The 13,270-nt window shown below is 43.8% G+C and overlaps 1 protein-coding gene across 1 annotated transcript; it reads left to right on the top strand.

The window, feature by feature from the left end:
- The first annotated feature begins 1,933 nt into the window (after positions 1 to 1,933).
- Positions 1,934 to 13,068, top strand: SLC51B (solute carrier family 51 subunit beta). Its single transcript, XM_042941703.1, has 4 exons — positions 1,934 to 2,619; positions 9,143 to 9,354; positions 10,392 to 10,482; positions 12,750 to 13,068. The coding sequence occupies exons 2-4, from the start codon at positions 9,258 to 9,260 to the stop codon at positions 12,961 to 12,963; spliced, it is 402 nt and encodes a 133-aa protein (XP_042797637.1). The 5' UTR covers positions 1,934 to 2,619; positions 9,143 to 9,257; the 3' UTR covers positions 12,964 to 13,068.
- Positions 13,069 to 13,270: the final 202 nt, after the last annotated feature.

The raw sequence follows: 13,270 nt of genomic DNA, 5'->3' as shown, positions 1-13,270 counted from the left end.
GAATGAATGAACCACAACTATACACAATAACATGGATGAATGCTATAAGTTTAATGTTGAGCCAAAGAAGCCAGACACAAAAGATTGCATACTTGATTGATTCAATTTACATAAAGTATAAAACTAAGCCAAACTAATCTATGGTATTAGAAGTCAGAATAGTGGTTGCCTTTGTGGGGGATAGTGACAAGAAGTGGACACAAGAAGACTTCTGAGTTCTGGCAATGCTTTATTTCTTAAGGCCCCCGTGACATTCCTCCAAGACAGACAGAGAGGATAGTGGAAGATTGAGGTCAAGGAGTCACTCCAGGGACCCACAGGAGTAGCTATCCAGTTCACAGCCACGGTTATGCGATGGGCATGAGATTTGAGCCATCCAAGGTACCTCACCTCCCGGCCATAACAACTGATCCTAAACATGGATATATGATCAGGGCAAGGACAAATAGAGCCCTTTTACAGGAACTGCCAAACTGGATCTGAGAAAGGGGACTTCCTTCCCTTCCATCCATAAAGATATGAGCCTGGATTTCCTGCAGCCTGGTCCAGGTTCTTGGAGATGACTAGCCTGTGGGAACAAGGAGCCTGATATCCAGAAAGAAGCAGGGAGAGAGCTGAAGAGAGAAAGAGCTAAGGATCTTCAGGCTCTTGGTTCCAGCTATCCCTAAGGTCAGCTCCACCCTGCCTTTCCCAGTTATATGAGCCAATAAATTCCTTTTGAATTCCTTCTGTGCTTAAGAGAATTAGTGTTGAGTTCCTCTCTCATGAAAACTATCATCTGCCTTTCTCCTCAAAATGCACGCTGAATCAGAGCACTTCTTATTGTCTCCATGGTCACTATCCTGATCCAAACCACTGCTGTCTCTTGCCAGGATGAATGCAACAGTCTTCTAGTCCCTCTTTTGCTCTTTTACAATCCATTCTCCACCCAGCAGGCCAAGTGATCTTAGATAAATGTCAGTCAGACCACGTTACTTCCTGTCTAGTGATTTCTCATCTCACCCAAACCCATCCTGTTTTACAAAGCTCTGCATAATCCGCTTCTAACTTTATCTCTGGTCACTTCCCCTTATCACTATCTCTCAACTCCTTTACCCCCTCCCCATTTTTTCATTATTTCTTCAGTGCCTTAACACCTGCTGTCCCAGATCTTTGCATGGGCCTTGGCATTTGGTTTTTAGCACAGTCATATAGGAATCACATTTCCCCCACCCAATCTCTCTATATATCATTTTGTTGTTTAAATTATTCACAGAAATTGTCACCAGCTGAAATGATCTTGTTTTTGTTTCCTTTTTTATTGCTTGTCCATCCTTCCCCTAAAGAGAGAGCTCCAGGAGAGCAGTGTCTTTGTATCCATGTATCCATGCAGGAGGTGCTCAAGTAGTATTTATTGAAAGAATGTTAGGAAATGAGTTAGGAAATGATGAGGAGCTGGGGTTCCATGTAGGACTAGGTTCTCCTAGTGGGTCTCCTTTTCTCTGCACCACGCCATCATCCACATCGTTAACCAGTATTAACTTAGAGAGGAACTTGGACCTGTCACCTGACCTCACTCAATTTGTTTGCTCATTTGTGAAATGGGAACTCCTTGCTGAGCCAACTCCAAAGACTGTTGGAGATGCAAGAAGGCAGTGGGTGGGAAAGCCCAGAGCCCACTGACAATCAGAATCAAATGGGTCTGGGGGCACCTGGGTGGCTCAGTCGGTTAAGTGTCTGACTTCGGCTCAGGTCATGACCTCACAGTTTGTGGGTTCGAGCCCTGCATCAGGCTCTGTGCTGACAGCTCAGAGCCTGGAGCCTGCTTCAGATTCTGTGTCTCCCTCTCTGTCCCTCCCCAGCTCACTCTCTCTCTCTCACAAGACTAAACATTAAAAAAAAAAAAAAAAAAAAAAAAAAAAAAAAAAAAAAAAAAAATCAAATGGGTCTGGCCTTGCTCTGCTTCCCCACCAAGTCCTTCCCGCTTGATGTTGTTCAACCTACTCTGTGGAATTCCTCCTCTCTGGGTCACTTGCCTTGCCTCCCCCAACACTTAGCCCTCCAAAGGTCTTGTTTTACTGCTTCTTGTAGGGAATTTACATAAGACCATGACCTTCACTGTGAGAAAGCACAGGCTATAAAAGGCCAGGCTTGGCTCCCAGCTCTGTGGTTAAATATTGATAATAGCAGGAAACAGAGGCCTGGGGCGGGTATACCACATATCCCCCTGCAGTAATGGAACACCCAGACTGAGGGTCTTCCCCAGCCCATTGCCTGGGCTGGAAAGACAGTCCACGTTTTCTCTTTACTTCAGATCAACATATAGGAAGGAAAGTATGGAGCTGCTGGCTCTTGCAGATCGTGAAAGCCAGGCGGAGCCTGTTTGTCATCTAAGGCCACTCATTCAAGAGGTCATTCACCCTGGAGTGACAGAGGAGGTTCCAGGCCTGGGCGTGTGCTAAGGGCAGAGCTACCAGCTGGGCCCCACTGCCACAGGCTCTACAGCACTGTTCCCCCAGGTGACGGCTGTGACGGGTGCTCAGGCACAGAGACCATCCAGTGCTCCGGTAAGGGGAGGACATAGAAACCAACGCTGCTCCCAGCAGCAGATCAAGGCAGGCCCAGGAAGTCAGATCCCAGGTGAGTGTCATCAACCTCCCATGGGGATGGGTGGCTCGGGCTCTTTGGCAGGAATCACGGTCCCATGGCAGATGGTTAAGCCCTGTGTAAAACACAGGAATCTCCCAGAGGGGCCTAAGGAGACATAACTAAATGCAATGGGATATCCTGGATGGGACCCTGGAATAGGAAAAAAGACATTCACAGAAAAATGAAAGCCAAATAAATCATGAAGTTTAATTAATAATAAAAAAAATTATTTATTTTTGAGAGAGACAGAGACAAAGCATGAGTGGGGGAGGGGCAGAGAAAGAGGGAGACACAGAATCCGAAGCAGGCTCCAGGCTCCGAGCTGTCAGCACAGAGCCCAATGTGGGGCTTGAACCCACGAGCTGTGGGATCATGACCTGAGCTGAAGTCGGATGCTTAAGTGACTGAGCCACCCAGGTGCCCCTAGTTAATAATTTTTTTAAAGCAGGTATATTAATACGATGCCCATTCTAGAAGGAAACTGGATAAGCGCTCTGAAGGAAACGTGTCCTTTGTTCCTGTGGCCTCTAACACAAGCAGGGAGGGCTGGCTCTCAGTTCTAGGCTTGTATTCATGTTGTCATTGTTTGTTGGCGTATGTTTATTATAACAATATTATACATATTTAAAACACACATTCCACTGTGGACATCAGCCCACATGCAGATTTGTACACCACTGTCTTGTCCACTGTGGCTTTATAGTAAGTCTTGAAATCAGGTAGCATCAGTCCTCTGATGTTTCTCTTCTCCTTCAGTGTTATGTTGACTAACTCTGGGTCTTCCTCTCCATATAAACTTTACAATCAGTTTGTCCATATCCATAAAATAACTTGCTGGGATCTTGGATTGATATTGCACTGAATCCATAGATCAAGCTGGGAAGAACTGACATCTTATTAGTTCCATTAAACATCCAAAATTGGAACTGTTGTCTCAAAAGATAGAATATACACAAACACTAAAAAAATACAAATACGCTAAATAATACTTAAAATATACATACAAAATATATACATTTAAAAATATATAATTACATGTATTGTTTGCATGAAGGTAGTGTGTACTCATGAGAAACGTATACAGTACAGAAATGTTCAAAGTGAACACCCCACATATCCAGGCCCCATCCACTTCCCCAGAAAGAGTCAGTGTTGGCTATCTTGACCTTCACGCTCTTTTCTCTGTGGGTCTTGGGGGGGGTCTGCATATGTGACAGGAGCCTATGGCCAATGTTGCTAGTTAATCCAGACCCTCCTGCATCTGAGACTGGACAGAAAATCACAACCTTTCTTAGCAAGTGCTCTGGACAGACAGCTGGAGCTGGAACAGCAAATCATACATTAGCCATTCCTGTAACTTTGTCTTTTCCTTATTCAACAGATGTTCAGTAAGTAATGAGTAAGTAGGTAGTAACCTTCCAAGTCCAGGAAAGTCTAAAAAAGATCTTTCTTGGGGGCGCCTGGGTGGCTCACTAAGTGTCATCTCAGGTTTTGATCTTAGGGTCATGAGTTCAAGCCCCACACTGGACTCCACATTGGGCATGGAGCCTACTTAAAATTTTTTAAAATAATAAAAATAAAATAAAATAAAACACTTTCTTTCTCCTTGACTTCCATCTCTATCTTGACACGCAAATGATCATTCATATATGAAAAACTTAGCTCAGTATTTAAAAAAATTTTTTATAAGTTTATTTATTTTTGAGAGATAGAGACAGAGAATGAGCAGGGGAGGGGCAGAATGCAAAGCAGGCTCCAGGCTCTGAGCTGTCAGCACTGAGCCCGACGTGGGGCTCGAACCCATGAACTGTGAGATCATGACCTGAGCTGAAGTCGGACGCTTAACCTACTGAGACATCCAGGTGCCCCAAACTTGCTTAGTATTATATTTGTGTCAAAATATTTCCCCTCAAAATATGTAGATGCTTCTTTATTTCTCGCAGAACATTTAGAGTTGGAAAAAAACTCTGATGTCAATCCTTTTACTAGTACTTTGTTTTTCTAGTTGGCTGTTTGCCATCCAGCTATCTTTGGATGTTCCTGACTGAGCGTCCAAGGCTATTGCAGAAAGCTGTATCAGAAGAGGGGAGCTTGAGATTGCCTCCGAGACCCTCTGTTCTCTTTTTGTGTTTGTTTTTGGTTAGCCCCATGACATTTTCACCGTGGGTCTGCTCAAAACTCTTCTGTTTTACTTCTTTACTTTTATTTCCATTCCTGCCCCCTTTTTCCTCTTCCCCCAGAGATAACTATCCTAATATGTGTAATGTGTATCTTTTTTTAAAAATGTGTTTTGTAAAACATGTAGTTTTGTGTGCATATATTTTGAATTTTCCTAAGTGGTATGGCATGCCCCCTTATCTGTTGGGGATAATTTCTTTGGGATATATACATACTCAGGAGCAGAACTGCTGTGTCGTGAGTCGTGTACACTTTGGCTGATTTGCTCTAGATGGCGGCCTGTCTACACGCCCTCTGTTAGTGCCTAAGGCTATAGTCCCAGAGCTCTACCAACACACAGCATTATCTACCATTTAAACTATGTCCATCAGATAGATGTCAAGTGCTATTTCATTTTTGTTTTAATTTTCATTCTTTTGATTACCAAAAGATTGATCACTTTTTCATATGCTTGCTAGCCTTTGGGTTTCTGATTTTGTAAGTTGCCTGTTTATATCCTTTATCTTTTATTACGGTTCCTATCTTTTTCTTGTTAATTTGCAAGAATTCTTTATATACTCTAGATATCAGTCTTTTCTTGATTTTAAGCGTCATCAATATCTTATCCCAACTGGAAATGTGCTTGTTACTTTATTGAGGGTATTCTTCATTGAACGGATAATCTTATTTTTGATATAATCAAATCCATCAGTTTTTTGTTATTGAAGATTTGAGCTTTTAAGAAGTCCTACCTTGCTTCTATTAACTTATATTTTTTCCTCTTCCAATTAGGTCTTTAATTTTGGTGTCTACTTCAGTTTGCTGTTTGTTAGATGTGCACCTCGTCTTCCTTTTCTTCATCAGTAGCTAGTTTCCCTGACATCATCCACTGAACAATTCCTCCTTTACCTACTGGTTAGTGTGTCCAGTTCCCACGTGTACATAGGTCTCTATGAAATCTCTGTTCTGATCCGTTGGTATAGTGATTTGGTCTTGTGTCAAAACCATATTTTAAAAATTTGTTTAGAGAGAGATTGAGAGAGCACGTGAGTGGGGGAGAGGGACAGAGGGAGAGAGAGAAAGAGAATCTTAAGCAGGCTCCAGGCTTAGCTCGGGGCCTGATGCCGGTTCCATCCCACAACCCTTGGATCATGACCTTAGCCAAAATCAAGAGTCAGACATTCATGTGACTGAGCCACCCAGGCACCCCAAAACCACATTTTTTATCACTATGTCTCAACCTCTAGTGGGGTCAGTCTCTCCTCTTTTTTTTTAAGATTGACTTAGCTACTTTTATATGTTTACTTTTTCCATATAAATGTTAGAATAAGTTTATCAAGATCCGCAAGAAGTCCAACTAGAATTTTGATTGAAATTATATTGGATTAATAGATTAACTTGGGGATAATTGACATGTTCATAATATATCTATCCTTTCCAAAATCATAGATGTCTCTCCATTTATTCAGACCAAATTTTTTTTTGTCCTACAGTTTTAAAATTTTCTTCATAGAGGTCTTTTCTATGCTTGGAAAAGTTTATCTAGATGCTTTATGGCTTTGATGCTATTATGAGTGACGTCTTATTTTTATCGAATTTTCCAATTTCACTAATATTGTGAGAAATGCTATTGAACTTGTATATAGCAACTTTACTAAATGCTTCTATTAGTTCTAATTGTGTGCCTAAGTAGATGATCTTGTCATCTGAGAATTATGAGTTTTACATCTTTCCTAACAAATTTTACACTTTATTTTTGTATTCATGTATTTAATTGAATCTATATTACATATAATATTGTGTAAATTTCATGTGTATATTAGTTTGATACATTTATATATTGTAATATGATTGTCTTTGTAATTGTATTTATCACATTACATAATTATAGCATAATATTATTGTCTATTTTATGCATTAGATCACTATGGCTTATTTACTACTAGTTGCAAGTTTGTACCCTTAAATAATATAAAGCTTATCTCCCCCCCAACATTTCCTGGCAACTACCATTTCCCTCCATTTTTTACAAGTTTGACTTTTAAAATTTTTTTTATTTTTTATTTTTATTCATTTTTTTAAGTTCTTTATTTTGAGAGAGAGAGAGAGAGAACATGAGCAAGATGGGGCAGAGAGAGAGAGAGAGAGAGAGAGAGAGAGAGAGAGAGAGAATCCCAGGCAGGCTCCATGCCTAGCATGGAGCCCAACCCGGTGCTCCATCTCACAAACCATGAGATCATGACCTGAGCCAAAACCAAGAGTCAGGCACTTAACTGACTGAGTCACCCAGGTGCCCCTAACTCTTTTTTTTAGAATCCACATAAAAGTTATATCATACAAGCTTCTAATGTCAAACTGTCCTTCCATTCCTGGTATTAAGCTTCCTTGGTAATGATTTTCTTAATACATTGTTGAATTTGGGCAATTAGTACTTTATTTAGGATTTTTTCATCTACTTTCATAAGTGAGTGGGCCTATAATCTTTTCTTTTTGCATGGTCCTCATGTAGTTTTGAAACCAGTGTTAAAAGAACAATCCAATTGGTGCTGTTCATTTTGGGGGACAACTTATTTAAAGTAAGAATTATCTGCTTATTGAGAGTTTATTAGAACTCACAATTAAAGCCATCTAGACCTGGACTTTATTTTTCTGAGAGTTTCAAGTATCTTGTCTAGTTTTGACATTTTCTATTTTTCTAGAAATTCATCCATTTCTGGTTTGTCAAGTTTATTAGTATATAGTTCAAAATACATTTAAAAAATTATTTGAGAGAGAGTGAGAGAACAGGGGAGGGGGAGAGAGAGAGGGAGAGAGAGAATCCCAAGCAGGCTCTGCACTGTCAGCACAGACCCCCACACAGGGCTTGAACTCATGAACCATGAGATCATGACCTGAGCCAAAATCAAGAGTTGGATGCTTGACCAGCTGAGCCACCCAGGTGCCCCAGGTTCAAAACACATTTCTATATATTTAAATCTCTGGTCTAACTTTGGTTCTATTTGTATCTTTTCTCTTTTTCTGGATCAATCTTGCCAGAGATTTATTTATAAATATATTTTTAAAAAACAGGTTTTTGGTTTTGTTCATCTTGTCAATTCCCCCCTGCCTTGATTTCATTGATTTCTACCTCTATTTTTATTATTTCCTTCAGAGGACCCAGGGATTTGCCTAGACAAATTAACCAGAGGCAGAGCCAGATGAGGGGCCAGCCCCTTGGTCTTAGATCAAGGCTCACTTCCCATGGCCTGAGGCCTCCTGTCAGGAGCCCAGAACAGCTGGGAGAATCAGCTGCCACAGCCGGGCCCCAGCCTGGGCACAGACCTGGGATGTATCATACAGAAGCCTCATGTGTCTAGTCAGAACTGAGACATGCAATAAGTGTAAAATTTACACCCAATTTCAAAGACCTGGTACAAAAACATGCAAAATATCTCAACCATTTTTATATTGATTACATTGAAATGGTACTTTTGGGGATATGTTGGATTAAACAAAGTTAATTGCACCTATTTCTTATTTTAATCTGGAGAGTGGGAATTTTTGTATGAAGTAGTAATAGTACAGGTAGTATAAGAATATGTCAAGCACGATGTGTGACTGTTTTGAGACTGACTGAGGTTTGGTAAACACAATTAGCTTAACCTGTTTTGTTTTGTGGGAATGGAAACAGGCTCAAATTAAGGAAGGGGTTTATCCAGGGAACATGAGTTCAGTTTTTTCTGTTGCAAATGGCAGAAAAACAATTCTGACAACATGTCCAAAAAAGAAAAAGAGAAAGAAAAAAAAAGTTATCAGAGGTTTGCTGAGGACTGACCAATCTGGCCTAGGAATGGTGATGGAGAAAGAGGAGAGCCCAGCTTTCAGTAGCAGGAGCTGGCGACTACCTTTCTCTGGCACTTTTTCCTATTCTCAGCTCTGTGTCTCAGGTCTCCAGAAGAGAGACTGATAGGCCCAGGCTTTGTGGGGAGACAGGAGCCTGTGATAGGCTATTACATGGCATCAATGGTGAGAGGTGGGACAATTTGCTAAGAAACCCGGGTGACCTAATGCGTTGGGCTGCAGAAGCTGGATGGGGATGCTGGGCAGGCAAAAATGAAAAATGTCCCCTACAAGGGTCCCACAGCCTGCCAGTGACTCAATCCTCCTTACTCCCAGGTCAGTGCTCCTCTCCACACATGATGAGTCTCAATAAATATTTGAGTGTCACCCACTTCAATGGTTTCTGCCTCTCCAGACCCTACCTGCCCTGAGGCAGTCTTGGTCCAGTAACTCTGCGCCAGAGGAGAGCTGGGTTAGGGTAGTAAGGGAGGTCAAACTGGGGTGGGGTATCCATCCATGCTCTCTGCTTTGTTTCCAGGGGTCTTCAGGGCTTTGCTCAAGGGCCAGAACCTAGGAGCCCAGGCGGGCAGCTCGGGAGCAAAGGGGCCTAAGGATTTCATTGTCAGAAACGTATCCCAACCGTGAACAGGGGCATGGACCACAATGACGGTGTCATCCAAGCTCCAGCTGGCACCGTGGTGCCTCAGGAACTGCTGGAAGAAATGCTTTGGTTTTTTCGGGTAGAAGATGGTAAGTGGTGGGGGACTGGTCGGGGGTGGGGGTCTGTCCTCAACACAGTGGAATTTGGCTGAAGCCTCCTGACACAGCCTCATCCTTCAGGCTGCACATGTCCTCCAAGGTGGGGACCGAGGCTGAGGGGTCTTAATTCCCCAAGGGGTCTGGCCTACCCGCACCCTCCTCTCCTTGGGCTGTGGTCATTCATTCACTCATTTATTCAATCGTTCACAAGTATTTATTAAGTTCCTTCTGTGCAGCAGGCACTGTTCTCAGCACTGAGGTTACAGCAGTGAATAAAGCACAAATGTCCATGCCCTCATGGAGCATACATTCTAATGAAAGAGTAAAGAAACCAGACACACAAGTAAAATGCATAGTATGTTGGTGATGAGTAATAAGGAGAAAAACTAAGCACAGAAAGGGAATAGAAGTGTAGGTACTATGGTCAAGGAAGGCCTCACTAAGATGCTCTTGTTTGCATAAAGGCTTACAGGAGATGAAATGATTAGCCACGCAGATTATGTGTGGGAAGAACATTCCTGGCAGGGGAACAGCTAATGCAATAGCTTTGAGGCTGGACCCTGACTCGCTTTGGCACTGTGTGGACAGATCTTATTATCCAAATTCAGATTAGCCACTTCAGGTGTTCTCTTTTGGCAGTTGTGGAACAGTTTTACAGCCATCCCTTCCTTCCCACCCCCAGCCTCCTTTCCTTCCTTCCTTTCCTCGCACTGCACAGGGCTGGCCTCTGGCACAACTCTGAAGAGTGTGAAGTTTATGTCCACCCACACCCCCGCTTTCCACACAATTATCCAACTGCCGTGCTGTCCCTCTTTAGATTAGGGCTTCTGTAGAGCAGAAATCATGCCTCCCGGTCTCTCTCCCCCACAACTGAGTTCCTGCAGGGCAGGGGTCTCTCTATGACACCCGGCCTACAGCAGAGGACGATTGGTGCTGTGAGCTGAGGCTGAGCCCAAGCCCCAACTGTTGGTGGGCCTGAGGGGCACCCAGCCTCTTCTCAAGGCTCCATTCTGTGTGTCCTTCCCCAGCATCTCCTTGGAATTATTCCATCTTTGCCCTGGTGGGTGTGGTGATTGTGATAAGCATCGTCCTCCTGAGAAAGAGCATCCAGGCAAACAGGTGAGGAGCTGGCCTAGGGGTGGTCTCTGGGGAGGTGGGGAAATCTAGGGAGGGGTCACATAGGGGCTTGGCTAGCCACCCTTTGGGACAGCAAAATGCAGCCTTTGGGGTCCTTTGACAACACAAAGCTGTTGAAAAACTAGCAACTGTCCCTGATTACTACCCCCTGTCCCTGGCCAGTAAGCAGAGGTCAGGATCTCTGGTTCTGGAGTCACATAGGTCTGGGTTCAAATCCCAGCTCTGCCACTCTCACAAGTAAGAGATTCTGATACAAAGGGTCTGGGGTGGTCATTGGCATTTTGCTAAATTCCCTGGATGATAAACTTCAGGGCTGACTTTTGAGAGTTCCTTGAGGACACAGACCACATCTGACTCAATTTTGTTTCCCCAAGCAACTGGCAGTGTTGGGTTCTAGAAATGATTCAATAAATGCTTGGTTCACACATCTTCCTCCCTCCTTCCCTCCTTCCCTCCCTCCCTCCCTCCCTTCCATTTTTCTTTCAACAATTACTATATACCCACCAGTCATCACTATCAGTAACCTTCAAACAAAAATAATGAGAACCCCTCCCTCATATCCGTACCATGTTTTACAATTTAAAAAGTACCTTCACATTCTCTCATTTGACCCTCAAGACAGCTCTGTAAGATAGGGCAGGCACAAGTTATTTATTTCCATTGTACAGAATAAGGTAATTAAGGATCTAAGGAAATGTTGGCCTAGCTTCTGTGCTCTTTCTTCTATGCTTTTATATTATGCATGAATTTTCTTCATAGTTCTGCTATAAAGTAAAAAACAAAAAACACACCCAGTGCCCTTTGTTCACACTGAGAACTAGTACTTATGAATTGCTGTGGCCTCATTCACTACTCATTCTGCAGGTAAGAGCTGAGCACCTGCTCTGTGCCAAGCTCTGTTCTGAGAGTGGGAGCCATAGTCATGGGCAAGAGGGATTCAGCCCCTGCCTTATAGAATTTACAGTTTGGTAGGGGGACAAGTGTAGTTCAGAGTGACAGATGCTCAGTATGGGACATACAGAGTACAGTGGGAGCACAGTAGTGGGATCTGGGGCCTTCAGGGCAAAGAGATAGAGGGAGGGTGGGCCAAAGAAGCTTTCCAGACTGAGGGAGAGCAGACATCAAGTTTGACGCGCTGGAGGAGGAGGGCCCAGCCATGTGGCTGTGGCATGTGAGTGGAATGGGGATAGAGGGAGGACAAGAAGGGGGCAGGACCCAGAATGTATGGGTCCTGGGGGCCATGCCAAGGTATTCAGGTTCTAGCTCATGGGCACTGGGGAGCCAGGGAATGGCTTTGAACAGGGACGTGAAAGTCTTATGTTTTAGCAAGGTTAGTCTGGATGCAGGACATAAGAGGAACCAAAGGGATATAGCTTCTAAAAAGGTGACCTTGCCTTTCTTACCCTGTCAGGAGGCATTGCCCTCAACAAGGTCAACTCGGGAGCAAAGTGGCCGTCCATGGGAAAGGCAGACAATGAGCTACTCCTCCTGTGGCCCAAGCAGATTCTCTGGGCAGTCAGCTCTTACCACAGCTCAGTCCCTCTACTCTGGCCAGGAAATCTAGGGGTACCTTGAGTAAAACCACCTTCGAGGAGATGACATTTAGGGGAGTTACTGGAAGGAAGGCTGGGTCTTGAATGCCAGGTTAAGGACATGGGCAGTCGGGAGCCACTAAAGATGCTTGAGTTAAGGCGTGATGTGTGCACACTGCGGTTTTAGAAACATGACTGATGCATGGGGGCTGGTTTGGAAAAGCAAGGACCTAGAAGCAGGAAGATTACTTAGGAATTTCCCTAAAGTAGTTTGTCTGAGGATGGGGTGGGATGAGGGTGGAGATGGGGTGTGGGGTAACAAGGACCTGCACTAAGTAGAACGAAGTCCTGGGATAGAAAATGTGTGGGTTGGTGAAAAGAACACGGAACCCAGAGTCAGGAGACTTAAGTGCATGTCTAAGGTATGTGCTTTTTTGACCTTTTTGAGCCACATGTCACCTTGAAGGGGAGCCTGTAGCAATAATAGTTGAGCTCATGGTGGCAATGAGGATCTGGGGAGACGATGCACTGGTGAGTATAAACTGTTTCTCTGCCAAAAGAACATCACACTATCTTGGCTTTCTCCCCCAGCAGTTCCCAGAACTGCCCACTGGATTTTCCACCTCACTAGTCCACTTGCGAGACCTAGTCTTGCCCCAGCCCCTCAGTCCCCCAGCTCAGGGAACCCCGATTCAACAGCATTTTCTCTCCTCCCAGAAATCAAAAGACACTGAGGAAAAACAAACTGGAAACAACAACTCTGGAAGTCCAAGACTTGGCTGAGGCCGGAGCCAGAGAGGACAACAATCTGAACATGCTAAGAGAGACTTTGCTCTCAGAAAAGCAAAATTTGGCCCAGGTGGAAACTGAGTTAAAAGGGAGAAAGGTGCCACTGGTTCTCCTTCCAGACCCACAAGAATCCGAGAGCTAGAAGGGGTCCAGAGCACCGCCCCATGTTGTCAGCAGATTCAGTGAATGAACTGCAATCAAAATACTGTTATGAAAAAAAAAAACCCTCCTTTTTATTAAAATGCATCTGAAGTGGGCATTTGGAAATGCAGTTTGTTCCAATGGGGGTGGTTCAACACAAGGGGCTTGGAGCAAAATCGCAAAATCCATAGCTGGCCTGTGGGTCAGGAAGCTGGGCTACGACTTCTAGTGTGGTTTTGAGGAGTTCATAGCCTGTCTCTGACCTCAACTTCTCCATCTACATAATGGGGCTGAAGGCTGGATTATAG

The sequence above is a fragment of the Panthera leo genome, chromosome B3 (genome assembly GCF_018350215.1).
Source record: "Panthera leo isolate Ple1 chromosome B3, P.leo_Ple1_pat1.1, whole genome shotgun sequence".
In the NCBI taxonomy this organism is placed as follows: domain Eukaryota; kingdom Metazoa; phylum Chordata; class Mammalia; order Carnivora; family Felidae; genus Panthera; species Panthera leo.
The sequence above is the reverse complement of the archived record's forward strand: the minus strand, read 5'-3'. Positions and strand labels throughout refer to the sequence as shown.